The sequence below is a fragment of the Nelusetta ayraudi genome, unplaced genomic scaffold (genome assembly GCF_046127955.1).
Source record: "Nelusetta ayraudi isolate G7.1 ecotype Tasmania unplaced genomic scaffold, CSIRO-AGI_Nayr_v1 ptg000042l, whole genome shotgun sequence".
Classification (NCBI taxonomy): Eukaryota; Metazoa; Chordata; class Actinopteri; order Tetraodontiformes; family Monacanthidae; genus Nelusetta; species Nelusetta ayraudi.
The window spans coordinates 14,957,838-14,985,500 of NW_027466092.1; the positions used below are offsets into that span (position 1 = coordinate 14,957,838).

At 41.6% G+C, this 27,663-nt stretch overlaps 4 protein-coding genes across 8 annotated transcripts; 1 reads left to right on the forward strand and 3 right to left on the reverse strand.

Moving 5' to 3' along the window:
• Nucleotides 1-25: 25 nt before the first annotated feature.
• xrcc6 (X-ray repair complementing defective repair in Chinese hamster cells 6) lies at nucleotides 26-7,496 on the reverse strand. Its single transcript, XM_076034793.1, has 13 exons — nucleotides 7,403-7,496; nucleotides 6,843-6,927; nucleotides 5,921-6,033; nucleotides 5,362-5,503; nucleotides 4,941-5,192; nucleotides 4,602-4,788; nucleotides 4,265-4,451; nucleotides 3,957-4,125; nucleotides 3,376-3,537; nucleotides 3,146-3,275; nucleotides 2,197-2,297; nucleotides 1,988-2,104; nucleotides 26-499 (listed from the first exon to the last, which is right to left on the reverse strand). Exons 2-13 carry the CDS (start codon nucleotides 6,913-6,915, stop codon nucleotides 300-302), a joined length of 1,833 nt encoding a protein of 610 aa, XP_075890908.1. The 5' UTR covers nucleotides 6,916-6,927; nucleotides 7,403-7,496; the 3' UTR covers nucleotides 26-299.
• A 2,788-nt stretch (nucleotides 7,497-10,284) lies between these two features.
• LOC142893852 (uncharacterized) lies at nucleotides 10,285-12,390 on the reverse strand. 4 transcript variants are annotated; one of them, XM_076034797.1, is made up of 7 exons: nucleotides 12,032-12,390; nucleotides 11,647-11,717; nucleotides 11,379-11,555; nucleotides 11,231-11,301; nucleotides 10,998-11,159; nucleotides 10,745-10,918; nucleotides 10,285-10,665 (listed from the first exon to the last, which is right to left on the reverse strand). In XM_076034797.1, the coding sequence occupies exons 1-7, from the start codon at nucleotides 12,187-12,189 to the stop codon at nucleotides 10,642-10,644; spliced, it is 837 nt and encodes a 278-aa protein (XP_075890912.1). In that variant the 5' UTR covers nucleotides 12,190-12,390; the 3' UTR covers nucleotides 10,285-10,641. The 4 variants fall into 4 exon arrangements, with proteins under 4 accessions (XP_075890912.1, XP_075890913.1, XP_075890911.1 ...); XM_076034798.1 differs by having other exon boundaries at nucleotides 10,285-10,918; nucleotides 10,998-11,080; nucleotides 11,147-11,159; nucleotides 12,032-12,389; XM_076034796.1 differs by having other exon boundaries at nucleotides 10,285-10,918; nucleotides 12,032-12,388.
• A 2,661-nt stretch (nucleotides 12,391-15,051) lies between these two features.
• cabcoco1 (ciliary associated calcium binding coiled-coil 1) lies at nucleotides 15,052-19,414 on the reverse strand. 2 transcript variants are annotated; one of them, XM_076034801.1, is made up of 7 exons: nucleotides 19,273-19,414; nucleotides 18,615-18,734; nucleotides 18,450-18,538; nucleotides 17,332-17,501; nucleotides 16,750-16,888; nucleotides 15,439-15,511; nucleotides 15,052-15,338 (listed from the first exon to the last, which is right to left on the reverse strand). In XM_076034801.1, the coding sequence occupies exons 2-7, from the start codon at nucleotides 18,639-18,641 to the stop codon at nucleotides 15,249-15,251; spliced, it is 588 nt and encodes a 195-aa protein (XP_075890916.1). In that variant the 5' UTR covers nucleotides 18,642-18,734; nucleotides 19,273-19,414; the 3' UTR covers nucleotides 15,052-15,248. The 2 variants fall into 2 exon arrangements, with proteins under 2 accessions (XP_075890916.1, XP_075890915.1); XM_076034800.1 differs by having other exon boundaries at nucleotides 18,450-18,541.
• Nucleotides 19,415-21,655: 2,241 nt separating this feature from the next.
• On the forward strand, nucleotides 21,656-26,828 carry LOC142893855 (transmembrane protein 26-like). The gene is made up of 6 exons (XM_076034802.1): nucleotides 21,656-22,149; nucleotides 22,221-22,317; nucleotides 22,436-22,513; nucleotides 24,309-24,511; nucleotides 24,609-24,688; nucleotides 26,258-26,828. The coding sequence occupies exons 1-6, from the start codon at nucleotides 21,962-21,964 to the stop codon at nucleotides 26,515-26,517; spliced, it is 906 nt and encodes a 301-aa protein (XP_075890917.1). The 5' UTR covers nucleotides 21,656-21,961; the 3' UTR covers nucleotides 26,518-26,828.
• Nucleotides 26,829-27,663: the final 835 nt, after the last annotated feature.

Genomic DNA, 27,663 nt, shown 5'->3' on the forward strand with positions numbered 1-27,663 from the left:
GGAATGCAAGATCAACAGGGAGGGACAATGTTTACAGTAGATTTATTTGCGTCACGTCACCCATGTTTTCCTTCGCCAGATGCTTTTGTACATGTTGTGGCAGCGGCAAGTTCAACAAAGACAATCACAGCCTGCTGCTAAAGGGTAAAGCTTCATGAAATACATACAAAGACTTTGACAAAAAAGTTTATATTGCAGAGAAGCAGCAGGTTTTTTCGGCACCTGTGATCAGGGTTTAGCATGAAAATTCTGACTCTGAACAGATTTTTAAAGGCACAGAGAAGTTTATATGATGTCTGTCATGGGCCCAGGTGGCCCGTCAGGGCGTCCACCAGGTCCTGCTTCTTGGCCCCTGTGGTTGGGATCCCAAACTGTTTGCAGGCCTCCTTCAGCACAGGCACCGTCAGCTTTGCCAGGGTGCCCTTCTGCAGGTGGGCCCTCAGCTCGTCTTCTGGGACCTCCACTTTGGGCTTCTTCTCGGCTCCGCCTCCGCCATCGGCTGTGATTCACGGTAAGAGATTAAAGGTGAAAGTTACAGCTCACTCATATCCTACTTGCCGTAAAGGCAGGTTGCTCTGTTGACATAAGCTGCGCTTCCATTAAAGTTTTTCGCAAAATGAAAGCGATATTTCTAAAATTTTGACAAAGCGTGATTTGCAGGTGTTTCCATTGAATGGTGTGAAGCACATGAACTGTAATTCTCAAGATTACGTATGCTTTTGTGTGTTTATGTGTGTTTGCTGTCAAGAATGGTCGTAATAATAATAATAATAATAATAATAATAATAACAACTTGGATTTATATAGCGTTTTTCAAAACCCAAAGACGCTTACATAAGAGGGAGGGAGGGAAGGGGGCAAAACATACATAACAGAACATACTTAACAGGAGAACACAACAGTAACGAATGGGGAAACAGTCCATCGGAGAGTGGAACAACAAATGGGGGGGGGTTAGGTATGGAGTGTGCTGCTGGCACTGTGGGCTTGGGTGAAGAGGTAGTTTTGGGGCGGGACTAGAATGGACTGGGGGAGAGAGTTCCAGAGACGAGGGGCAGCACGGGAGAAGGCTCCGTCGCCAAAGGTTTTCAGTTTGGATGGTGGAATGGAGGAAGAATTTAGGGCTTTGGGGGAGGGGGGGGGCAGATCAGAAGGTCAGACAGATAAGGGGGGGGGGGAGAAGAGACTGCATAATGGGAGTGATGTGATCACGGGACCGGGTGTGAGTGAGGAGGCGGGCAGCAGAGTTCTGCAGCATTTGGAGTTTATGGAGGAATTGGGAGGAGATGCCGTACAGAAGGGAGTTGCAGTAATCAAGGTGGGAGGAGATTCAGCAGCAGAGTGGGAGAGGCAATTTTTCTCTTTGATTACATGTAAAATATATTCCATGCCCTCCACCATCCAAACATAACGTGCCATTTTCACTTCAAGTGAACTGGTCACGTGACCCCTGTACGTCCCGTCCGCTGACGTGTAAATGCGAAAAAAGTGTTTCCATGACACTTCTGCGATGTACCTCTAAATCGATACATCTGAAAAACCATCTCATGAGAGCGTCAAAACCGTTCAGCCATATTTGAGAAGTTTTCCATGACCAGTTTTTTATTGCCATATTTAGGTTTTGTGCAATTCTAGGGGTAATGGACAGGCAGCTATATTGAAGTCCACAGAACCACACTGGAGTTTACTCAACCAGTGCTAATAGCACCAGTGTTCATGCCAAACAACAGAAGAAAAGCTCCACATATCACTTCATATCACTAGTGTGGTGTCATCCAAGGGTGTGCAGAACTCTGCTGTCCGACTTGATTCGAAACAGCAACGTTGTTGGACAATGTTTTCATCCAAAATATCTAGTCCAGCATCCTGGACAGTAGCTGTGTTTATGTTAGCGTCCGCGGTCTGTTCTCATGAGACATGACGTGAATGCAGATCCAGGCCTTGTGACAGAGCGGTGAGCTAGCCCTTTAACGCAGAGAGCCCTCACCTGTTTTTCGTTTTGGGGCTGGTTTGCCCTCAGGATTGTAGTAGGCAGGGTAGACCAGATCTTTAAAGTCCAGAGCCAAGTCGCCCAGCCGCTGGTCCATCTGCTCCACCTTTGGCACTGAGGAGAGGAAGAGATGTGAAGAGTGACAAAAAAAGCAAAGTGATGGACTCAAACAGAGGACAAAGCGCAAGTGTCTGTCTGAATCTTACTGATGAGATCCTCGGTGTCCTCTGGAGCCATCATGTCCAGAGCCAGGGCCTCCAGGTTCCTGTAGTGCTTCTGGATCACCGGGTTCTCAAATGCTTCACTCCTGAACACATTATCAAGAAGGCAAGAGTAGGAACACTGAGGACACTTTCATACCTTAGATCTATTAAAGGGACATCCATCATTTTGTTTTATGTCACTGGAATCTCTTCAAGTTAAAGTTCATAGTGATAGACGACCTGATACGAGTCCTGTGAGGTTTTGACACAAACACCAGTGGGATTTATTGGTGGAAAGTGATTTAATTGAGGCAAGTTATGCGTGCTGTTAGAAATCCCACTGCTACTAGACCATCGTCGATTGCGATCTCCTGGTCGATCGCAAAGGTAGTTTGGGTCGATCGCGATGAGACGAGACAATTGTTTTTTTCTCTTCTTTTTACCCACAGCGATACTTGAGACACAGTTGCGACGAGCAAAAATAGTTTCACTGTTGTTTTAAATACACGCGAAACTAGCTGGGTTGTCGGGCGATCTTGCAATCCTCGTGTCAACCGATTGAGTCGGCGCATGAGACGTCTTGCTCGGAAAAGGCGTTTCAAAGCGCACCGCAGTGCATAGGCATCGCAGATCATGGGAGAAGCAGCTAGCAAAAAGTCTGCATTTCACACACACACACTTTTAAACCATGAGTTTGCTGGGCAATTATAAGGATACATGCACATGGGAACATGTTGACCCATTTAATCCTATTTATTTATTTTTAAGAGACACAGGCAAGTGAGGCTCAATACCAATGGTCAGTGGCAGCATTCTTTTGAGAGAGTGTAGCTATTAGTATGATTTTAAATGTTTCCATGTAAGGTGATCGACACAAGAGGACAGAGCTCAATTTGACTTTATTTGAACCATTCTGCTACTAGTGCTTAAAGGGACAGCGCGCTGCTGCTACCTGTATTTGAAGCGCAGCTTGGCAATGATCTCCTTCATCTTGTCAACCTGTGTTTCAGACGCTGTTGGGAACTGGGGAGGGTCCAGGGTCCGTATGTCATCGGCGTAGGGCAGGTAGATGACGTTGAAGCCTGACAGAGACCAGACGGGCACGATGCTGCAACTTTATGGAAATATGGTTCACTGAAACCAAGATCAAACCCAGTAACGCTCATCCCCGCCGTGCGTCACCTGGAGATGTGATCTGGAACTTCCCCTCATCCAACACTTCCTTCTGAGGCAACAGGGCCACAAAGCGAGGCGAGTAGTTTCGGCGAGAGACCAGACGACACACGGCAAAGACGTCTTTCTCGATGCACTTGGTCAGCAGGGCAGAGAAGAGACACGAGCTGCCTGCGGTGGAAGACATCAAACATATTAGAGCAGGCATGGGCAAACTATGGCCCCGGGACCATATACGGCCCGTTACACTTTTTAATCCGGCCTGCCAAACTTGAAGAAATATTAATAGTCAGTAAGGCACAAAATAGCTGCATTTCATCCACTTTTTCAGTCTTTTAAAAGTCTTTTCAATTCACAGACATTTTGATGTGACACACGTTTTCTACATAACCCATGATGTATATTTTTCCTCCACCAAAACACTCCATCCATCTGCTGCTGCTCTGGCCCCAATGTCAAATTTTAGAACCCAATGTGGGCCACCAGTCAAAAAGTTTGCCCGGCCCTGTATTAGAGCAACCTAAGGCATAAATACAGAGAACAGAATATTTCCACAAATATTTCTCCAATCTTCAGAGCAACACTTGTACCTTTGACCTCGCCCTCCTCTGGATAGAGGAAGCACGACTGTCGCACATGGTGGTGAATTTTGAGCTTCTCCATTGGTTTGAATCCGATCAGAGACATCCCAGGATCTTCAAACTTCTTGACGAAATTGACCTCGTCTTCCTCCATCACGATCTGTTTCCCACCGTATGTCTGCACGGAACACATGAGCAGGTGAGGGGACAAAAACAGACAACCACTGACAGGAGCAGTGCTGATACCCTGATCGTGATTCCAGCTGGTATTGTGTTTGTGTATATGAGAGTTTCATTGCTGCAGGATCCTTTCAGACCTGGGCCTTCTTTATGTCACTGGGCAGCAGCAGGCTGCCAGTCTCCGTGTGAAACGTTCGCGTTTTGCTGCGGACCGATTTGTTGGTTTCCCTGTACAGTCTGATGGGAGGTGGTTTTCGCGCCGTGACAGCCGTCGCATAAAGTCCCACAGCCAGTTTTACCTTCTCACCGAGGCACAGGTTAAACCTAAAGAGTAGAAGAGGTGGGATTGAGAGGAGGAAGAGGAGGAGAGGAGTTCATTGTTAAACATCAACATGGTGGAACAAAGAGAGTGATGAACCAATGAAAAGTGACCAAGCATTCATCCAGAGAGGCTGATGTGTGTGTTAGGACTACCGGGCCATGGCTCTCTTCTTGTGGTTCTTGGCCTGGACCCGCTTCAGGAGGTCCTCCAGTTTGTTGCAGGGTTTCAGCTGCAAGCCCAGGTCTCCCTCATCCCCGGGGGGACTTACAATGTCGCGGAAGAAGGACGAGATGTCAAAGCCACCTGGTTTCATCAGGTGCATCAGATCAATGACGACGCCTGGAAAAGCAGGGGGACATCGAGTAAGCTTCACTGGAACACAAGGCTGCACTTAATTGTTTTGTTTAAAAGCAACACATCAGTTCGAGCTTACAGCTTTTCGATCTTACTGCAGGTTTTGATAAAGAAAAATCAATCTGTTATTTACACACCGGTCTCCTTGAGGTCACCGGCCTTGGTGCGAGCCTGTCGATCCTTGGCGCTGTCGCCACCGTGTGGTTCATCTCTGCAAGTGAAAATCATGAGCCGCTTGTGTGAGAGACGAAGCTTGATGTCGCTGTAGAGGTTGGCGCAGCACCACAGGGCTTCGCCGAGCACCGTCTCCCCGCTGCCCATGGTCTCCGCCACGAGCTGGGCTCCCTTTGACCCCCGCAGTGCATCCACTTCCTGCACCCGCTTTGCACCTATGGAAATTAAAAATGGTGAAAAAGTTTTTAAATAGAAAAAAAACGTGATCCAAAAAAATTAGGGAATGTAGTTCATTTATATTTTACTTAATAATGTAAAAAAATTTTGGGGGGTATTTGTCTTGTAAAAGTGTGTCAAAAACTGGGTTGACAAGCCCAATTTTACCGGGTTCATCCAGGCTGTGGTAAACATAGACATGCTTGAAGGAGTCCCTGGGATTTTTGCTCTGCTCTGTGCCATAGAACACCAGAGCCACCAGGTCACTCGGACTGCTGATGATCTTACTGGTGTAAACACTGCGCACAACCTATATAGAAATAGGGACAGAACAATAAAAATACTAAAGAAAAAAAAAAAACACTAACAGCTATAGTAAGATCAACATGAACAAGCCTTAGCACTAACAAGTAGTTCATAAGGCAGGATGAAGCTATGTGTTGAGGAAAATTTACATTTTAAAATGGATTAGGGAGGCATGACTGGGCAAAAAGCCATGTTTTGGTAATTGTGGACATTAACGTGTGTACGAGTCCAATTTTGATAAACAGAGACACAGAAAACGTTTTCAGGTTTGTCTGTTGCATCAGATTTAATGAGTTTTAAGTCATAAAATGTAGATGGAATGGCCATGTAAAACGATCATTGGCAAACACACTTTCTACACAATTTCTTTCATTGTCCAAAAAAAGAATTTATCATGTTAGACTACTTTGCATGATGATACCTGCATTGTTGTGTCGAAGTTGGAGGGCTCCCCGTCTTCACCTTTGATTAACATTTCCTTGGAGGCGTCCACCAAAAAAACCAAACTGTCTCGACCAGAGACTTTGAAATCACCTGAAAAACACAGTTGATAATGGTTTGTGGGTCAGAGGCTTAGAAGTGTCAATGGCGCCACCTGTTGAGTGCCAAAAGAGTCATCCCAAAAGGATCAATAAAGTCTTTCTATCTATCTATCTATCTATTATAGTCACACAAAAAAAATCACAGCAAAAGTCAAATGAGGCTATATAGAGAGAAAATGTGATTTGATAAAGCATTTGATTATTAAAGATGTGTTAGAGGTTTCTGTATTGATGCATATTTAACATTCAACCACAATTTGATATTGCAATGCTTTTCCGTTCAATTTTTATTTCGGGGATAGTAACGTGTTTTCATTTCCCCTAAACATGCAATAAAATTAGCAACGGTCAACCAAAGCTGAAGGTCATTCAGGATGTTTAAATTCATGCACTTAATGTCATAGTTTTAAGTGAGCATGTACGCAAAAAGACAAACACAGCCTACCAACCCAGCCACACCATTGTAACATTTCTGCATGCACCAATGTGCAAGGTATTTCATTTAGCATAAATACTTCATGATAACACTAAAACGTGTTTGTTTGATAAATAAATATATCAATACCACTTCTCTGACATGCAGGCTAAGTGCTTCAAAGAGTCATGGCAGGATCATACTGTCATCATGACTAAACAATGAAAATTCAAGTGAGAGGCAGGTGAAATATTCAAAAATATGAGAAGGCAGGTGGGAGCAATAACAAAGGGGAAGCATAAGTAGGACACATGGGTGAACGTGGAATTACTTGGCTTTGTTTGAACCGAGCACGCAGCGCTGCGCTACTGCAGCTCTCGTCTCACCTCCAGCCTCCTCTCCTTCATCCTGCCCCTCTTCGTCATCCTCATTCCGGTAGTAGGCGTTCCACTCTGCCATCAGCGCTGCTTCCTGTCAAAACGCTCAAACTTTGAATCGGACATTTGCATTTATCAAAACCCAGCCTGGAGACTTTAGGAAAATAATTTCAAGAATTTGCGGGAAGTAATCGTGGGCCAAATCGTTCAGAACAAAGGTCGGCTAAGGCAAAGATTTGATGTCTTGAATGCATCATTTAGCAGAGGAACTCTGCTGTGAATACACCAAATTAAAACAAGCCGATACAACCCAGGACGTAATACCAACTAGGGAGTGAAACTATTCAGCCTTGCCACGATTAAGAGATTAATGTTTATACAACTGACGTCACATCAACAATCATCTGCTAACAGGCTAGCTTAGCTGCAACTGTCCACTTTCCCTTGTTTTTTGGCCAGTTGGTAGAAAAAACACACCGTTCTGTTTATGCGCTTGATACCGTATTAAAAAACCCACGTTGAAACAGTCAGAACAAGTATGAATCCATGCTAAGTGTTCAGTCACTTACTGCGGTCGCTTCTCTGTTTGCAAGTCCAGGCAAGTTTCAATGACTGGCGCGCACCACGAGAACGAGCACGCTGGGAAACGAACGGAGCAGCTGATATTCTATTGGACCAAAAACTGTCTGTCTCCTATTACTGACCAATCAAAATGAAGTAGGAGGTGGGATTAGTTTCGTAAGGGTGATCGTCTAACTCTTCCTTTCAAAAAAAATTGTGATTAGCTGCGTTTGTGTAGAGACAATATGCTAATGCTATCTATAAATCTAATCGAGAATCAGTATGCAAATACTGTTGAAGGGAAATCAAGACTGAGTTTCACATTTCTGTTGGTGTTATTTAAATATGAATGAAATGAAAGAAGTTCTGTTTCTGAACCTGACCACAGCAGGATAATATCATCAATAAATCTTCCCCACCATATGATTTTGTCCAAAAAAATATTAAGATTACAGTAAACAAATGTTTCTTCCCATGCTCCCATAAACAAATTTGAATAATTTAGGGCAAAACAAGCTCCCATTGCTGTGCCTTTCTTTTGTTTAAAAAAATTGATTCTGGAATAGAAACACATTGTTTTGTAAAGTCAATTCAGCCAGTTGCAGGATGAAGCCAGAAGGGGGTTAATTAATTGATGTTCATTAATTAATTAATTAATTAATTAATTAATTCATTCATTCATCTTCCATACCGGCTTCTTCCGAGCTCAGGGTCACGGGGTCTGCTGGAGCCTCTCCCAGCTGTCTTAGGGCGAAGGCAGGGCGACACCCTGGACAAGTCGCCAGTTCATCACAGGGCCTGTTCTTGATGTCTCTTTTCTGAATAATTTGATAAGGCATCTATAGTCCTTCAGTATGGTCGATATTAATATGAAGTGCCTCCACATCCATGGTGACAAGAAGAGAGGGTCTGATGTTCGTGATGTCTTTAATTTTGTTTAACACATGAGTACTATCTTGAATAAAAGAAGGCAGTTCGGAAACAAATGGTTTCATAAAGAAGTCTACAAATTGAGAAGCAGGTTCTGTAATTGACTCATTCCCACTGATTATTGGTCTTCCTGGTGGATTCTCTAAGTTTTTATGTATTTTCGGAAGCATATAGAACGAGGGAATTCTGGGGTTGTGACAGAACGGAAAGTCATGTTCTTTTTGTGAAATCCATTCCTCTGGGTCTAAACGATAAAGGTTCATAGTACTCACGATTATCCAGCAGTCTCATGGCCTCTGCGATGTACTGATTTCTGCCCCACACCACCACAGCTCCACCTTTGTCAGCTCTTTTTATTATGATGTTTTCATTAGCTGACAACCATTTTAATGCATTTGTTTCCTCTTTTGTCAAGTTGTAATCCCTTTTTCTCTAAGATGCAAAGAGTTGGTCCACTTCGTATGTCACTTTTTTGTAGAAGGTGTTGAGGGTGTGATTACATACATTTGGTGTGAAGGTGGACTTGGGTCTGAACAGAGTTGTTATTGTACGTATCTCGTTGAATACAAGAACGAGAGGCAGCTTGACTAGGAGTGGTGTGGTACCAGACTTTAAGCTGGAGGTTACGATGGAATTTAAATAGATCCACTTTTGTTTGGAACTCACTGGCTATGTTCATGGGGGCAAAAGTGAGGCCTTTAGAGAGAACCGAGACATGGCTGGTTGAAAGGGGGATACCTGAGATGTTCATTACTTGTTCTTCTTGATCTTGCCTCTGCTCCTGGTGTGTCGCCCATGACCTAGGACTTTTGATGGACCTGCCTCTTCCTCTTCCTCTTCTAGTCTTGCGCTTTGTTGTCTTTGTAATCTGTTGCTTCCTTTGGATCTGGTGTCTAAAAAACTGGATGAAGAGGATTCGTCTTTCTCTGAATGGTCTTCATCACTGCTTGGCAGTTGAAAGGAAACAGTTCTTCTCCGTTGTGGTTGGGTTTTGTAGCTTTGTCTTTGTTTCCACAGATAGTTTTTTTTCTTTGTAGTCCGATAGGTCTCTATTAAATTTCCTCAGTTTTTACGGTTTCCTCGGTTCTACGTCTATCTCGTCAGATATTCAATTTACACAAAACTTGTTTTTGTCATTTGAAAATGTATCAGGCACGAGATTCCATTTTAACTTGATAAGCCACAAATGTCTTTTGCACAACACTTTCAACCAATTACCATGTCATACCTAATTCAAATATTTACAATTCATTGCTAATATTTTTGTTTACGTTATTTGCGCCCTTTGATTTCAGGAGTATGAGCATTTTAGCTACCATAAAGCATTCGACTTCTCTAAACATTTGCATTCACTGTCAGCCAGAAGAAAAGCAGCAAAAAAAAAGTTATAAAAATAAATAATAATAATAATAATAATAGTAATAATAATAATAATAATAATAATAATAATAATAATAATACTAACAGAAACACCGACATATGTGAGAACGTGGTGAAGTGGGCAGCCGTAGTGGAGTGAGGAACACGGGCCCGTTGCACAAAACTAGGACAAGGGATTGTATCTTGGTTATCCTCAATTTATCCGTGATCCGGTTGCACAAAAGTGCAACAGGTGGAAGTGCGATATGTTATGGTATAAGTTACCATGGAGATTTATTCTGTGGATTGAGCCTGCTCCAGACCAGGCTAAGCATCAGGATCTATTTAATCCCACCCTTTATCTGAGTAAACAGCCACCACCAACGGAAACCAGTAATTATTCCACTGAACACTGCACATTGTTATCACATTCAACTAGACTCACTGTCATTATTTCAACATTTGGAATCATTTAATTTCAATCATTATACAGTAGATAAATAAGTTGTGATAATGTCGCAATCATATATGATGATTTATAACATAACTTATACTTTGCCATGCATCACATCCCATATAAACATGAATACACATCAAAGAGTAACATGAGGCGCTTTTATTGAGGTTTTTATTTACACCATCATGCTTCACAAACTGCAAAATGGTGAGTTTATTATTGTGGTACCTTTTTTTCAATTCAATGTCATTGTGATACCTACTACCTTAAAGAATAACTAATTCAACTGCTCCCTCTACTCACTTTTCATTACCATTAAGTGTTTTAATATTTCTGAGAAATTGCATTTCAGGGTGCATTAAGTGCATTCGCACTAAGGTAGGATTACAGATAAACACTGTCACAATTTGAGTTCCTAGTGTCATCTCTTTGTAGGCCGAAAGGTGCATACATGAAACAAACAGACACCATCATAATTCAATTGAACTTTATTTTTTTTTTTTAAGATTTGTCATGTTCTTGGACCTAGGAGAGGAAAAGGCAACAATAATTATTACATTTGTGTTACAGTCAGCATACAGTGTGCACTGAAAGCATGACTCACCTCCCGTTCAAGTTTTTTTATTTCAAGGTCGAGTTTTCTTATCGTTTTCCTTTTTATTTCAGACTCTAATAAAAGGTCTTCAATCTTTCTCTTCTTGTATTGTATGCCCAAATCGGCCAGTTGTATTTGCCGCTGTAGATGCTGGGCATGCAATTGTCTGATAACTTGTGAGTTCTGCGAACACATGACAACTAGCACCATTAATTCTCACTATTATAGACTGAAAAGAACTTCAACAAGCTTGACATGATACCTCATTCCTTATGGAGCCCAGGGAGATGGTCTCGTCAACATCAAAATCAAACGCTGCCGAGGCTGCTGCTGCTGCTGCTGCTGCTGCGGCGGCGGTGGCTGCTGCTGCTGCAGCGGCTGCGGCGACGGCGGCGGCGGCGGCGGCTGCACTGGTGCCTTCACACTATCACATTTAATAAGATTAATATTGAAGCTAGTAGACGAGACTTGCCAGGGCTAAATGCCAGTACTTACTGGACCAGCATCAGCCGGTGTTGGTGATGCTGGTGCTGGTGGCTCCAACAGTGTGACATTGCTGCCGCGGACTGCAAGCCAAACCAAAGTTAAATAGTTTGAATGCATTTCTTGAGAATGTGTCCCATGGAGAGATAGAAGAACATACCTTGTATGAGGCGGGTGGCATCTTGAAAAGGACATACATTTGTTTCTGTCGCCCCAGGGATCCCCTCCAACACTGGCCTGCCTTTGTTCAGAGTCAAGGCTAGGTCCTCTGCTTGGGTGAGGTCAGCTTTTGATGATCCACGTCCTGTACCCATTTTGTGCACATTCTTTTTGACAGCTAAAACAGAACAGACAATATAAGCAGGCGCCTTCTGCATACAATGCACACTTGTGTATCTTAAGTACTGGTTAGGCACTTAGACACTTACCATTCTGCAGGATGTTCTTGTATTTTATTTTTACTTGCTGCCATGTCCTTCTTGGCCCAATCATGTTTGATCTGTACGTACACACAAGCACGCACGCACACACGATAAGATGAACTTCATATAAATATGAAATTTCCGTTTGGGAAACGGAAATTCAGTGAAGTCAGTGAACTCGTCCATTAATCAAAATTGTTACGGTTTGTTGGAGTTAACACAATTTCACTCACATCTGCAATCAATTCCACCTACAATTTCAACGGGTTCATAATCGGAGTACGACTTCGTTTTCGGATATGATGATGATGATGATGATGATTATAACTATTATGATCGTAATTCCGATAGTTTCAGCGGAGCAGCGAGTTCGTATTTGTGCACTACTTACGCATTCAGACGGTCTGCGATACTTTGCCACGCTTTTTCTCTCTGTTTTATCGCTGTGGCTGTGTTGCCTTTCGTCTTTATTTCTTCTTTAACCTCCTCGTAAGCCTCCATGAGGATTTCCGCCTCGGACGGGGAAAAGTACGCCGCTCTCGTTGTCATGGTGAATCTTTGAATCTGAGCTCGATAACGTATCCAAGATAGGCTTCACCTGGCTTGATGTATCCGTGTGTGCTCATCCTGGATGGGTTTTTGTGCAAGCGATTACGCCTGGACACACGTGTTGTGGATTGGTTGAACGCGGTTTAGTTACTGATCTTGAATGACGGAATCCTACTTTCGTGCGACGGGCCGCAGGTCCTGAAAGATACATACGTGTCGATATGCCGCCTTAAAGAGCATTGTAAATTTCTCCTCTGTGCACCAATAAGAATTTGATGTGTTGATTCTACAAAGCGACTATTTGTTTTTATTTTTTATTTTATTTTTTGGTGGGGGTTGCCTTGTTGGCTGGAGTGACACAACGGGAAGGCCCAGGCAGTATCCTGGGACCCTAAACCAGAGGAGGTACCCCAAAAGATTGGAAATTAAGATTGGTACAAAGCAAAAACCAGATGTATTAATTTTATGAGTAGTTGTAGTAGTTGTAGTAGTTGTCCTCGTTGTTGTTGTTTTGTTGTTGTAGTTCTTGGTGGTGGTGGTGGTAGTAGTAGTATCAACAGTAATAAATCATTGGTTTGTACAATCAGCAAAATGTTGTCAGTTTTGATACTTCCCCATATCTGCCTGAACACATTTTCTCTTTCCATGTGCTTTCCGCTACGTCAAGACTTAATGTCGGAGTTTACGTTTAAAGCTGTAATATTGAAACGTGATAATCTACCAAGATATGTTTGAACTTTTTTTTTTTTTTCCTAAGTGTCTTTCAAAATCGTACATCGGCGAGGACAGGTGGGTTTCTATTTCTATTTAAATGAGTGTTACTGACCAGAAGAGGGCAGAATTCATCTGTCAAAAAATATACTATCTGCCCTTTATGCCGCCTCCTTTTTTCAAGCTCTAGCGCCTCAATGACCTGGAACAGGCAGAAAGCTGAGAATCACATCTTTAGATGGATGTGCTCCTCTCATGTCACCTTTGTCTGGGCGTTTGCATTAACCTGACTGATGAACCTACAGCAATCGAAGAACAAACAAAACAGCAATGCCGAATCAGCCGCAGAGGTCAAATATAGCACAAAAATACAAATACGAGACCAAAACATTTCCAACCTGACAAACAGCTCTGCTTATTTTCTATGTATTGTTGCCTCTTCAAAAAAGCAAACAAAAAACTCTTCCCCTACCCACCAGCCACTCGCCTGGACATTTTTAGAGCTAATTAGCATCACACTCTCAGTCAGAAACCCCGGGAGTCTCCTTTCCACTCGCGCAGACGCAGCACGACACACCTGAAACACCTCTCCATGTAGCATGTTGAGGTTTTGCCTGATAAAAGCTCTCTGAATAAAACATGAAGTGATTATTGTTGCCCCAGATACAAAGAGAAGTAGAGAGTGCAGGATATAAAATACCATTTACAGTGAAGAGAAACCAAAAAGCGAAAGGCAATCGGTGGCACGCTAAAAATGGACCCCAAACCTGAGTGTAGTGCTGAATGGAGGGCTAAAAGCACTTAGGAGACAAACTGGCCTCCTTTATTTGTCTATACTGCACAGAGATATAACCAGAGGAGTAGTGTGTGTGCAATGTCAACCCTTCCTCTTTCCTACTGGATTACATTCAAATACTTTCTTATTTTGTCACGCACAAGCACATGCCAATCAAGCACAGTTTTCATCGAGCCAGAAGTGTAAGGCAATGTTAAATTCTATCTAATATTAATGTGTACGTTTGTCTAGTTAATTAGATTCATTTTGCATAACCTTTCTTTCAAAAGCCTTAATTTGCCATCTGAGGAGGAGAGAAGTTTTGATACGACACTGGCTGAGAAGTGCGTGCAGTGCAAACACACACTCATGTCAATATGTACTATTGCATTATTGACATTGACTTAATGCATCTCTGCCTGCATTATTCAGTCATTCTGACTCTGCAGAGGTTTACAGTATGTCTGGACAATGGTCAAAGATAGGAGTTATTAAAGTTTAACCACCATGTTCTTAAAGTACTACAGTGTTTTTATGGAAACTTGTTGTTTTTTCCCTGCGGGCTACCTCAGGACCGTAAACAAATGTATTTGCAACTCCGCTTGTGAAAAGATGCTCCAAACAAGACATCATATTCATAAGTTGGTGTGCATGTTGGTGATATCTGGTGCCAAATCACATTGACCATGATGGTTTAATGAGGCCATGCCTTTTAAAGTCCCATATGATTCGAAATACACTTTAATTTGTCATCTAACCAACATATGTGTCTCTAATGAACTACCCAGAAATCAGAAAAGTCCATCATTTTGCTAGGCTAGTGACATCACATTGTACTTTTTATTCCATTTGCTACATATGGATGACACAGCACAACATCAGTTTTTACAATTAATAATGAATCATATGATACCAGTCCAGTGGAGCCAAGGATTAAAAGTAAAGATGTAAAAAAAAGAGTAGAGTATAGGCCATGAACCAGACCAGATGATCTTGTTCAGATCAAAACAAAAACTTAAATAATGAGAGAAATGATTCAAACCTCATGCCAAACTTTCAGGGACATCTGTATGTACAATTTGATACATACAACAGGTAAACGTTAGTCTTAGTAGTAGTTTTAAATATTTTATTTTTGTTAATTTTTACAACCTTGCCATATGTGTGAGGTCAATTGAACATTCTAAATTGTCCGTAGGTATGCATGTGAGTGTGAATGGTTGTTTGTTTCTATGTGGCCCTGCGATGAACTGGCGACTTGTCCAGGGTGTCACCCTGCCTTCGCCCTATGACAGATGGGATAGGCTCCAGCAGACCCCCGTGACCCTGAGCTCGGGACTAAGCGGGTATGGAAAATGGATGAATGAATGAATGAATAATTTTTACAATATGGGGTACATTAATTTGAAAATAGCACATAAATACAGCAGGAAAATGATAACAGACCACAAGCAACACAGAAAAATGTCTTATTTTGGACAGAAATGTGGTCGAAGACAGCTAACATGACGTCTGTCCCACTGGCCATCTATTTTGTTAGATTCCTTCACAATTAACAAGTCTGGACAGCTGACTAACTTGTTTCTTTGAAGAGCAGATGAGTGGAAATCCCTTCCTCAAGTGGAGTCAGAGCATTTTGACAGCTAAACACCTCAATGTTTCTCTGGAAGACAAATAAATGTAAATTGTAAATGTAAATGTTTAAATGCCTCCTGATTGAAATATGCGCGCGCGCACATACGTGTGACAGAACAATACCTCACCTCCATGCCTGTTTGCAGCTCATCTCTAGATGTGGTGAAGAGGAGTTCGTATAGTCGATATTTCTGAAACAGACTGTTGTAAAGACAACACATGAAATCGAGGGCACAGTTGATTCTGTAACAATTTTTAAATAAATGCCTCAAGCGATGTTGGAAAGCGTTTATATAATTTCAATTTAATGCATTTTAAGACCAGTACTTCATAATTTAAACAAGATGAAAAACTATGCGATAAACAAAAAAGCATCACAATTGATCATCAAACTGATCTGCTGACAGGTTCAATCTGGTATTCTAGTCTATAAAAAGGGTTTTGTTCACGGCAAAATTTTTGGTTGAGCATGGCTTCTGGTTAGGGGCTTATGTTGAATATTCCTGGCTAAGAAACTGGACTGCTATGTAACCACGTAAGCTGTAGGTAGACATTACATTACGTTCTGCTGATTTGTCAAGTTGGAATACAGACTTATTGGAGATATCCACTGACTGAAATTCTTTCCATCTTGAGAGACTCTGGCACAGTCGTGGACAGGGAAATGTTAGCAGACCCTCCACCGTCTCAACAAATGTGGTGAGGAACAATTGTAAAATTTAAAATTTTAGTTGACTGTTCAAAAACAGAGCCTCAAAATAGTGCGAGTACTGCTCATCTTGCAAACCAAGACTACAGGCCCCTGCTTATAGTGCCACCTTTCTCACAACAGCAGTGATGGACTCAGCTGCTGCTCTGAAGTGGTGTGATGAGAGTAGACAATTGTTGTGAACAAGGCGTTGGCCCTGGAAACTGCTTCAGTCAAAAAAAGGAGGCCTGTTTGAGAAACCAAAGTGTCTCCTGCTGTTACACATAATCTGCTTGGGCTTTCTAACATGTAATACCAGTTTGTTCATAATGAACCCAGTCTGCATCCCAACCACCCACACAGTATTAGCCTGACACAGTGACGTCTGTCAGCTCCACATATACACTCCGTGCCTCCTGTGCGCTGTAAGCAAGCCAATGTTTGTCATGGGGAGGATGGGGTGGTGGTGGTGGGAGGGGGGGGAGGGTTGTGGACAAGGCGGGGGGTGAGGAGGTGGGGCGGGGTGCAAACAGAGACCATCAGCAGGGTCTCTTTTGGGCCATCGGAGGAGTTTTGTGTGAAAAATGTCAATTGTCACGTGTTATTACTTGGCTAAACACGGTTAACATAGTTAAACTCTGACTCACATGGGACACTCAGATTTATAGAAAATATCTCCAACACACTTGTTTCACAGAGGCATGTCAGGGGGGGAAAATGCTTTATATTTAAAAAAAAAAAATATCCCTACCTGTTTTTCACATAACCTATAAGTGCTGAGGCTTCTTCGTTGTTCAGAAGTGGAGTGGTGTTTCCCTCTGACTTTGAGCAAGCAGCAATTAAGGCCTTACTAAACTCCATCAAGTTCTCCATGAGAGGCATCTGCTTTTCTGCAACACAGCCAAAAAGGAGACGCTAGTGTTTTGATCTAAGAATTGGGTGGCGAATGTACACATGTCTTGTGTTATTTGTGTGTGCAGAAAAGTTGTTTTTTACTCTGACTGTGCTGTCACAACTTTGCTGAAATTATTGCTGAACAGATGTGCATATTTGGAACTGTAGTGCAGTATGACTTCTAAATAACTCTCAGAACGACTAAAATACTGTAGGAGAAAGAAAGCACATTTGAAAAGTCTATTGTTGCTGTTACTATTTCCATCAACACATCTCCATAACACATTGTCTGTGGCAAAAGATGAAGAGCGATGAAACAGCATCAGCAGAAGGCCAAAGCAAAAGGTCATGTGTGTGTTCCTCTGGGTTACAAATACAAATCGGTGCTGAAAACAGGAACTGGCTACTGTAAAAACCTCTTGATTAGTGACTTCCCCACCTCTTACATTATCCAACAGCAAGTGCAGCACAGCCATGGTGAAGGAGGTCTGTGTTGGGGAGAAACTGGCCTCCTTTGCCCACCAGAACCCACAGACATAGTAATCCAGCAAGGCGGCTTCCTTCATACATGTTTTATGGTTCTTAAAGCCAAGAATGTCTTTCATTTCTCTACAAACAATAAAAAAAACATATAGCAACATTAATATCAGATTTCCTTAGCTGTTTGGAAATATGCACTGAAAAGGTCACTTTGTGCATGTTTTGAATGCCATGGCTTTTAAAATTCCTTGTGTTGGTATTTATGAAGTGAAGTTCAATCTCTAAAAAACATATTAAACAACACACAGAAAGCCACCTCATAAAACCATCCTGCACCAATCACACACTGATCTCAGTTATTTTAAGGCTATGTATTCGCCTTTATCCTGTTGTCATAATCTTGAAGGTGTTCCTGGCCATTATCACTTGTGTTGTGGCATGCTAGGGGACCGGTGACATCAGGGTGTGCCGGTGCTCTGTAGGAGCTCTATCTGCAAGTGCGTGGGCAGATGGTTTGTGTCAGTGAGCATGCCAAGAAGGCCATGAGCCAAGGTTTCTGGGAAGACTATTACTCTATAGCTAGGTGATCTATGTAATACATTTTAAACAGTTTTCATATTGTAGCTGATGTTAAAAAAAAATTCTTGAATTGACAGCCGAATTTCAATCTATTTTAAATGTTAAGGAAATTGGGATTTTACATGTGATTTATCATGGGATGGTCTTGAACTACCAAAATGACCAATGTTGTTATTACTATTATTATTATAAAAACTATTGGGCTTTTCTTTGCCACTTTCATTGCATTTAGTCCTGCTGTGTCCGTAGCTTAGGTAAGATTTCACTGGGACGACAACTCAAACCACACTAGCTTGGTGGAACTTCCATTTTGTTCATTTTGGCCAGAGTCTCATCTACTTGCATTTCATCTACTTCAACATACATTACAATTACCACATGACCGATAACCAACCATATTATTTATTATTATTTGTTTAAAAATAAATAAATGAGATTAATGTTTAGTGACTGCCACCTCACATAAAATGAAGCACAGGGATATCCAGGACAACTTACGACTGTAGGTCATTGACCTGTTTCTCCAATAGCTCCTCGATTTGCTGACAAGGAAGTGCTCCCCACTGGATGATGGCGCCTTCCTCCTCCTCCTCATGTGAAAGTAACACAAGCACTGTAAGACGATGATTATTATGATTGCCTGTAGCATTTGCAATTACTCACCGTATTTTCATTTTCCATTAACTCCATTTGGCGACGTGTCACTCCTCAGACTTCATTGTCTCCCATAGCAACTGGGCCAAAACACGCCGGTCCGACTATCTCCGTGCACGCGTCTTCTGTCTGTTGTGGTAAATTTATTCATGAAGGGCTTTTTAAACGGATTCGGTTTTTAGTTTAATAGATAAAATAAAGCGCAAATAAAGCGTGTGACACAATCGTACAAAGAAACTCATCCGTTATAAGTTTCAATTAAAACAAATATACTAATATATAATGCTTTGATTCATTTGGAATCAGGAGAAGAAAAATCAAAAGTCAAACACTTTAATCCCGAATCAAAGTCATAATTCAAATGCACCACATCCCACAGCTATTATTATTGTTGTTGTTATAATGGCTTCCTTGTTATTATCGTGCAAGTCAAGGAAGTATGATAGGGGCGGCCTGGAACGACCGCTTACTACGGAAGCCCTAAGCGGTCAAGCATTAATACGTTTTTTTCATCCCGAGTTAGCGAGTGAAATCATTTGAAATAATGCACGACTGCGTAGGGCTTCCGTAGCATAGTTTCCTCTTTTCTATTCTTATTGAGAAACACGATTTACAGGGTGTGACGCTAGCTAAAGAAGTATGTAAAGTGTAGTTTTAATGTACTTACCACAACGGCAAGAATACGTGTACGTTTGAATCCTAAGGGAGCTGGTTTGACCAAGGAAACTTGTTGGCATGGCAACAGTTAAACAGTCAGGGAGGAGGGGAACGTAGCTTGCCCTCTAACCTTTAAACAGACATAAATCCACCCCCCCCCCCCCCCAAAAAAAAAAAAAAAAAATCTGCGGTCAAGTTAATTAAGTAAACAAGCCATGTTGTGTTTTGTGTGTTTTGTTTTCCAATGGTATTTGGTGAAAAGAGCACAGAATTTAGGGTGATAGGGGTAAGCGACATTCACTTTCACATTCACCATTCACTTTGAAATTAACGAGGATGGTTATTATGTTAGTTATTAGTTATAAACCCATACAATCTATTTAGCTGTATAATAAGTACAACACAGAGATTATTGTGTGTGTGTGTGTGTGTGTGTGTGTGTGTGTGTGTGTGTGTGTGTGTGAGGGGGGCGGGGGGGATAGAAAGAGAGAGATTAACGACATTGATCTTTCAATGATACCTCTGTGTGACAACACATCTTTCCAGGTCTGTTCCAGCTTTTGAATCTGACCTTTTGGTTCCCTTCCAAACATATGGAAAGTACAATGCATCTGTGTGCACAGGAAATAATAATAAAAAAACAACACCAAATGGGTCAATATCATTATGTCTCTTAAAATGTGTTTACTTAATTTTTTACCATTTTTTCCCTTTGGATGTACATGATTTTGGCATGTCCCACACGCTGTTGCTAACTTCATTGTGTGTCATAAATGGTTAAATTATACTAAATCATTTTTTTTGTTTTTTTTTTACATTATCTTACTGTCACAACAAGTTATTTAATAAAACAAGTCATTTTTATTATGTATATTCTATTTTCATATTGAACATTTTGCATGTGCCCCTGAAATTGCTGTCCCCCCTGTAATTTTGGGCTAACTGCCCCTTTACGAAACCTAATGATGTTTCCAGTAACATCACAAGCACCATTTTGCATTTCTTCAATGGAGACTGAAACAGCAGAGTAAATATTTACTCTTATTTTTTGTTATTTCCATCATATTTGGTGTGTAGTTTGATGTTGTCAAGCTTAACATGTCCACCCTGTCATAGTGAAAAAGCAATTAATATAAAAACCTTTCAGAAACTCAAAATATCTGTGTTAAACAGCACACAGTCCGCTTGCTAACTGAATCATTTAGCTAGCTGTAAGGTCCACGTGTGCTAATGAAATGCTAACATTAGCCAAAAATGTCCACCCCGTCATTGTCCACCTTGTCAGCAAGCATTCCATGATAGTGTGGGCATGGGGACATTTACATGGTTTAGGCCACATGCTGACAATGTTACACTTATTTCAACAGCTATTACAGACATTTAATAACAGTACATGCTATACATAGTAATGTATCAGCAAGCCTCATTTGATTAGGCAAGCCAAGTTAACCAGGACTCCCAATTAAAGTGTTGAAGGGAATATGTTGAATTGTCATTGAAAGTTTAGCTAATGAGACTTATTACTTTTACTTATTGTGTCACTGTCCACTCTGTTATTTTCATGTTCAAAGACAATAAACAATTTATTTTCATAAGTTAGCAAACTCTTTGTGTGATTCCTTTATAAAGAAGTTAGGGCCAAATAGTATAGTTGGAAAGTTTGACCAGATATATTTGTTATTAGATTTTATTTAGAAGATATTCGCGCTGATTTTATAGAGAAACAAATAGTTTTCCATAATTTCACAACTATCCAAATACTTTTCCCATTAACTAAAACATAGTGTTGAGAAAAGAACTAAACAGCGTTCTGAAAATACACATTTTATAATTACTATGTAATTGTAATGTATTTATTCTACTTTGAAATTGTCCATGACAGGGTTGACATATTTTGCGGTTTGCATGTACATTGTCTGCTTGCAGTTCATTTATAAAACGTGTGGGAGCTTGACCAACATGCATTTCTAACAGCATAACATCTACTTAATACAATAAATGTGTAGTTAACTGGAAAAAATCTCTGCTTTGTTGGGGGGAAATTGGGAAGTCTCAAAGGCACCTCATAGTGATATTGACCCAAATATTTTACTGCTGAAGCCTGTAAACAGTGTTTGTTTTGGTAGGTTTTGTTTTTGCATGTCTATTGTGTTAAAAATCATTGACAAAGGTTGATGAAAGCTAGTCTTAGGCTGGTTTCAGTTTTCAAGTATGTGTGTGTGTGTGTGGTTATTTTTGCATGCCACAGTATTCTGTGCACTACAGGGAACACACACTGTACAGCAATGTGTCTCATGTGTGGACACTTCACTGCTAGTTCAAGTCTCTGTACGTGACCAAATTTAAATTGCAGAATACCAACATTTTAAATTCTACATCTACATCACTTACAACAGTTGATTTGCGAGCGCGTAACACAACGGTCCTTTGGGATGTCATTGTAGAGTCCGGTGTGACTCAGAGTTGAGTACTGCATGTCTGTACATGCAAGATTTGAAGTAAATTGTAGGAAATGGGGGTAGGGAGAAGACACCGCTTTCCAGAGGCGGGCCCCTGCTTCCTTTGCCCTTTCGTAGCACTGAACTCTTTCAGACTTTTTCCGGGACCTTCACCACAAATCCTCAGTCCCACTACTCAGTCACAGCAGAGAGTGCCGGAGCTGCGACGGACCGCCACACGGAGCCCCTCAGCTAGAAGTCATGTTCTTCAAGTTCATTTGCGCCGTCGTGACTAGGTCTATTTTTATCCTCATCTCCCTCATAGGAGTGTGGAGAGTGGTGTCGGTGAAGGACAATGGACTCTACTGGCTGCTTACGGTTCTCTACCTGCCCCTGGTGGTGGAGATGATCCTCACCCTGCGAAGAAGAGGAGGGAAAGATTACAAATGGTACGAGCCGCGATACCCACACACTGCGAGTGGCCCGCTGTCAAGATCTTAACTGTGTTTGTCGTCGGCAGGTTTTCTCCAGCGATATTCCTCTTCCTCATCAGTATTATCCCATCAATATGGATCTTAGAGCTTCACCATCAGGAGAACAGATCCACTGACTTAGCGGTATCACTCATACACGTTCCTCCGCCGTGCAATGGCACATGCAGGCCCACACCAACCACCAGCAACAATTGTTTTGTGTCTGCTGAAAATTGTCACTTTGTGTCTTTTTTCATTGCAGTGTGAAAGATCCATGTCTCAAAACTGGACAAGTCTTTTCAGTGACTGGGGCAACAAAAGCCGCCCTGAGATATTCAAGGTAAGATTATGAAGGCTATCATTTGAAATGTATATTTAACTTTTTGAGGACATATTTAATTAAATGTACACCAGATGAGTGTGCACATTTAAACATTTTTACAAGTTTGTTTCACACTGATACGTTTACAATGATGCTATACGGCAGCACAAATGTTACAGAGGAAAAAAATGCCAGTCTTAATTACATTAAAAGTGTGCTAGGAGTCTTACCAGGGATATGTTTTTCATGAGTAAAAAGGTTTTCTGTGCTTTTAGACAGGACCCTTGTTGTTGTGCTTCCCGCACTCTTTTCCATACGCTCACTCGTCTAGACAGTGGAGCTGTTTTCCCCCAGCAGTGTTTGGTGATGCTGGTTCACCTCAAAGAGGTTGTTGTCCAACTGCTGAATGTTTTCCCTGCTTATTGCTCAGCCACGTTTATAGTGCTAACTGTGTTACATGTGACAGTCCACCCACTATAAAAACATGCACGAGCAGGAGAGTGTGCTTTGACATCACATGGACCTGAAACGTAGAAAAACTGAAGTAACAAAAACAGCCTCGCGTAAAAAAGAAAGAAAGAATGTGTGTGTGTGTTCATCTAAAAATAGTCTTTTCCGCAGCAACAGACTCTTGTCTCAGCCCGCCTAACTACATGTAGCTTTGCGCTTAAAACAAACACACAAACAAACAAATGCATAGCTTGTTATCTTCAAATGTGTTTCCCAGCTGAACTCTGCCTCCAGAGTAGATATAAACAGTAGCTGGGAATGTTGTTTTGGCACAACCCCATTGCTTTTATTTCACACATGGATGGATCGATGCAGAAGCAAGTCTGCCACACAAACTCTGTCAATCCCACAGGGTAGCAGCCTATTCCTGCAGAAGATCAGGTCTGAACTCAGCCAATGTTGCGCCATCACATACCGCATCTGTACAATGACCGTGTAACAGGTATGTGTAGGACAGGACGTGTATCAGGGTTTCAGGATTTTCCCACTGATATGGAATCAAACATGACAATGATAAACAGGCAAAGCATTGTTTTCAGTACCCTTTTCAATTAGTTACAATTAGATATCATGTTACTATATCATTTTCAATGGGCCTTTTCATTAAATCATCATAACAAACCATTAAAGAACATTCTATACATTTTATATTAATTTAAGTGTCCCCATGATATTTTTAGGCAGAGTAAGCATTGGATCTGCAATTCTGCTCGCAAATGTCTCACCCCTGTTTGTTAATCTGTTGCGTGCAGCGTTTACACGTGAGCGAGATGCTGTTTGCGGCTCCTATTGTTTCGTGAAGCACGGAGAAGAAGTGGATGTCAGCTCAGGGTTTAGCGTTCACTTCCCCAACTCCTCGTCCTCTCTGCCTCTGCTGTCAACATCGCTCTCTGTCTCTCTATTTCTGTCACGCTGTCTGCCGAGACTGCACGGCCCGCTTTGGCTGCTTGCTCGCCACCTCTCGCTGCCCTCATTCCCCACTTCTCCTCCTGGCGACGGCAACTTGGCGTGCCGACAGTGTAAACACTACAGACTTGATAAAAAAACAACAACGTACACACAGCAACGGTGAGTTTTGTGCTGCAGAAGAAAGACAATCGAGTTCCAAGCGATACGCAGCATGCTCTTTTAAAGGCGTGCCGCTTGTTCTTCTGTCAGGTGTCTTGACTTGTATGGCAGAGAGTGTGATGTCAACCACCGTAGTTGGTGTGTAACTCTTAAATATGTTTTCAATGCTTACCCTGTGTATTAAGTGAAAAAAACCCTCACCTGCTTCTCCCCATGTTTCACTCACCCACCACAGGAACTCCCTTTCTCCGCTGTGTGTGCCAATGACTGGATCCTAGCGTTGCACCAGATCCTGCTCATCTTACTCATTTTGGGCAAGTGGTTTCTGCCAGTTGCGGGAGATCTGACCAGGGACCAGCTTTCTCAGCTACTGCTCATGTTTGTCGGAACGGCCGCCGACATACTGGAGTTCACGTCAGAAACGCTGTCTGACATCAGGTAACACAACCAACCACGTTTTGATGACGTCACATTTAAGAATCCTTCAAGAACTGCTTAATAATGTTTTCCTGTGTGTGTGTTTGTGTGTGTACAGTGACAGAAGTCCATTTATGGTGTACATTATCCTAGCGGTGTGGACTTGGGGCATGTTGCAGTTTCCACTCCATCTCTCAGGTTCAGTGGTCATTTTGTTGTTGCTTTGTATCTGCATTAAGGAAATTGGTTTTCAAATGGTGCGCATTAAACATTCTAAGCAAGAAGTACAGAGAGAGAAAAGACAGGAAAGGCATTGTAAATAATTATCATTTTATTTCTCTCTTCCTCTTTACTATCTTGGCATGCAAAGAGGGCGCTATTACTAAATTGTCTCACATCCTCTCATGTATCCCTCTGATAAAGAGATTATTGAACACGTTTGTTTGAGGAAAATCTTGGAAGGTGTTTTTGGATGAAGCCTCTGTTCACACCACTCTAACAGCTGTGTCACACATGAAACGTTTGCTGTGTTTCACTGCCCTTTGGTTAGCCAAATTGCACCGTGGCATTTACTGGGCACTCTGGGGCTCCCAGTTCAGAGTGAAGCAAAACAATGTTGCCCACTGAAGAAAAAAACCCTCTAGGGACATTTATTTTTCATCGTTAATGCCTCCAGTTCTGATGGAGATGTTGTAAAAGCTAATCTCTTTAGTGGCAGCCAGGGATTGCTACTGGTAAAAGCTTCCTCTTCCTGCTATTTTCTGGTTTTAGGGGTGAGCTTGGAGAAGTCGCTCCTCACTTTCATCGTAGCTCATTCTGTCTTTCTGTCTTCCGCTGCTTTATCTGCAAAGGAAACGGATTGGTCTGGGAATTCTCTTGGAGAATGGCAAGAATCAGTGTACAAGATTTCTGTGTTTAAATCCTAGCCAAGTTATAAATGGTTTGACAGAGAGGACAGTAGTAATTTCATCCAGTTTGGATGCAGTATTTTCCCCCTCTTACGATTGATCATGGAATTTCAAAAGCTATCATTCCTCTGTCCTGCCGCAGCTTCCCTCAGGTGTCTGAGGGACCTGAGGGAAGCATTTTGCCCTCTTGGAGTTGTCATTCTTTTCAACCCACCAGTCGACTCCTTCTCTTGCTCTAAGAGGATCTGATAAACCCTCTGATTTACTGCTAGGCAACATTTTTCAGACACGGTTTGAGACATGAGCAGGTGGAGGCCGTATATCGGTGGAGAAGATCTTTGTGTAGACCAAATACAGTCAAAAGAGAAAAAGAGCAAAGACCGAATACATATTCTAGTTTTTTACTTTATTATATTGGAGGACTTCTATTTTTAAAATACATTTATAAGGTGACTCCACAGCCAATCAACCATATCTTTAACATCCTCTTTTCTCACGCCAACTAACATTACATCCATAAATCTCCTCTTTCTGTGTGGCACCTCCAGCCTCAACACCCTTCTACTGATATATTTACTGTCTCTCTTCTATTCTTGTCCAAACCATCTCAGCAGTCTGCCCTCTCTGGCTTTATCTCCTAAACATACAGCATACTCTGATCCTCTGAAGCCCTCCTTCCTGATCCCATCCATCTTGTTCACTCCCAAAGGGAAGCTCAACATTTTAATCGCTGCTCCTGTCTTTTCCTCGGTGCCACTGTCTCTAAACCAAAAAACATTGCTGCTCTTACCACTGAGCAGCCATCTATCTATCTGTCCAGAACTGATGGAGTGAAGCTGCGCTGTTCATTTCTCAACAGTAATGACAGCGTCTCCCGAAGAGCACTCCGAGGCTGCTCCCTCACGCCTCTCTCACCTCAGGACAGACATCTGGAGCACCGTAGAAGCTTTGTTCATCCAGGATGGACCTTTCCTGGTGGTTCGCCTCGTTGTCATGATACACTTTAGTGTGATACACCAGATGCTGATCTTCTTTGCCATTAAAAACTTCCTGGTTGTCATCCTGAACATCTACCGACTGTCTGTGCTTATCTCCGACACAAACCCTCTCGACTCATGACCCAGTTGCTCTGTAGATGAAATATAGTTTGACTGTTATTGAGAATTGCATGTTTCTCGTGGTCTCCCTACTTTTTATAGATCAGTACAGTAGTAGTGTCATTTTATTTCTTTTTTTTCTGAAAGACTACAGTTTTCTCAGAAAATTAAAATTCTGAACTTGATTTGTAAAGCACCATCAACAGCATGTGAACAGTCAGTCATTCAACTGAATCATATTCATGAAGATTAACATGTGGAACATGTCGTGAAGGTTTTTATGTGAAACAATCATTGTAAGAAGCAATAAATATCCTACATTGTGTTAAATAATTTTGTGTTTGTGTGTTCAGTGCTATAGTAGATCAGAAAATAACCATACCATGCTTATACCATATCCTTCCTAATACAATTATCATTACTTTTGCTATGTTAAAACACCTCAATTATACCTTTCATAATTGTGAGGCAAAAAGGAAAAGCGAGGGTGGCATCTACAGTTTACCAAGAAGAATTCTGTGTGAATACAAGATGCAGATTCAGCTTACGCAAATCTCCATGAACCAGCCAGCACCATGCTGTTTAAATTACAAGTTACCAAACTCTTCTGAAGAAAATCCAAGAATGAACACAATTGTGTGTTATATTTAGATCTGGAAGTGCTCCAGTTGGCTCGTTGTCACCGAGTCTGGAATGTGCTCAAGGAAGCAAGCAACAGTTATTGTGTTGGGAAATTGAGAGTTGAGTGACAAGGCTAAGATCCAGCACGGTGAAGTTTCTAGATGCATCTACTGGTGATGCTGGACATCGCACACATTCAAACCCTCACCTAAACTTCTCCAATATTTATCTTACCAAAACACTCCGTTGAAGCTTTCATTCTTTGCCTCAGCCACCGTCAGCACCTGTATTTTCTAAAATCTGGTAACTTTTTAATGATAAATATGTCACTGCCATTCCGTAAGTCATTCAGAATAATAGCAACACTTTTAATCACATTTAGTAAAAGAAGCACAAAATACTATTAATTCATTCATTGGTATGCATATACCGTATATGCATATATATATTATGTGTATATTTATATATATATATGTATGTATATATATATATATATGTGTGTGTGTGTGTGTGTGTGTGTGTGTGTGTGTGTGTGTGTGTGTGTGTA

Coding starts and splice junctions, on each gene's coding strand:
- xrcc6 (XM_076034793.1), bottom strand. CDS start 6,915: ATGGCAGAGTGGAACGCCTACTACCGGAATGAGGATGACGAAGAGGGG. Junction 6,034..6,842: donor TGAAGGAGAGGAGGCTGGAG/GTGAGACGAGAG, acceptor TGTGTTTTTCAG/GTGATTTCAAAGTCTCTGGT. Junction 3,276..3,375: donor GTTCCAGATCACATCTCCAG/GTGACGCACGGC, acceptor GGTCTCTGTCAG/GCTTCAACGTCATCTACCTG.
- cabcoco1 (XM_076034800.1), bottom strand. CDS start 18,641: ATGGAGTTAATGGAAAATGAAAATACG. Junction 18,542..18,614: donor TAATGGAAAATGAAAATACG/GTGAGTAATTGC, acceptor CTTTCACATGAG/GAGGAGGAGGAAGGCGCCAT. Junction 17,502..18,449: donor CAGGTCAATGACCTACAGTC/GTAAGTTGTCCT, acceptor TATTGTTTGTAG/AGAAATGAAAGACATTCTTG.
- LOC142893852 (XM_076034796.1), bottom strand. CDS start 12,189: ATGACAACGAGAGCGGCGTACTTTTCCCCGTCCGAGGCGGAAATCCTC. Junction 11,718..12,031: donor ATCGCAGACCGTCTGAATGC/GTAAGTAGTGCA, acceptor GTGTACGTACAG/ATCAAACATGATTGGGCCAA. Junction 11,160..11,230: donor CACCGGCTGATGCTGGTCCA/GTAAGTACTGGC, acceptor TAAATGTGATAG/TGTGAAGGCACCAGTGCAGC.
- LOC142893855 (XM_076034802.1), top strand. CDS start 21,962: ATGTTCTTCAAGTTCATTTGCGCCGTCGTGACTAGGTCTATTTTTATC. Junction 24,512..24,608: donor GAAACGCTGTCTGACATCAG/GTAACACAACCA, acceptor GTGTGTGTACAG/TGACAGAAGTCCATTTATGG. Junction 24,689..26,257: donor GTTTCCACTCCATCTCTCAG/GTTCAGTGGTCA, acceptor ATTTCTCAACAG/TAATGACAGCGTCTCCCGAA.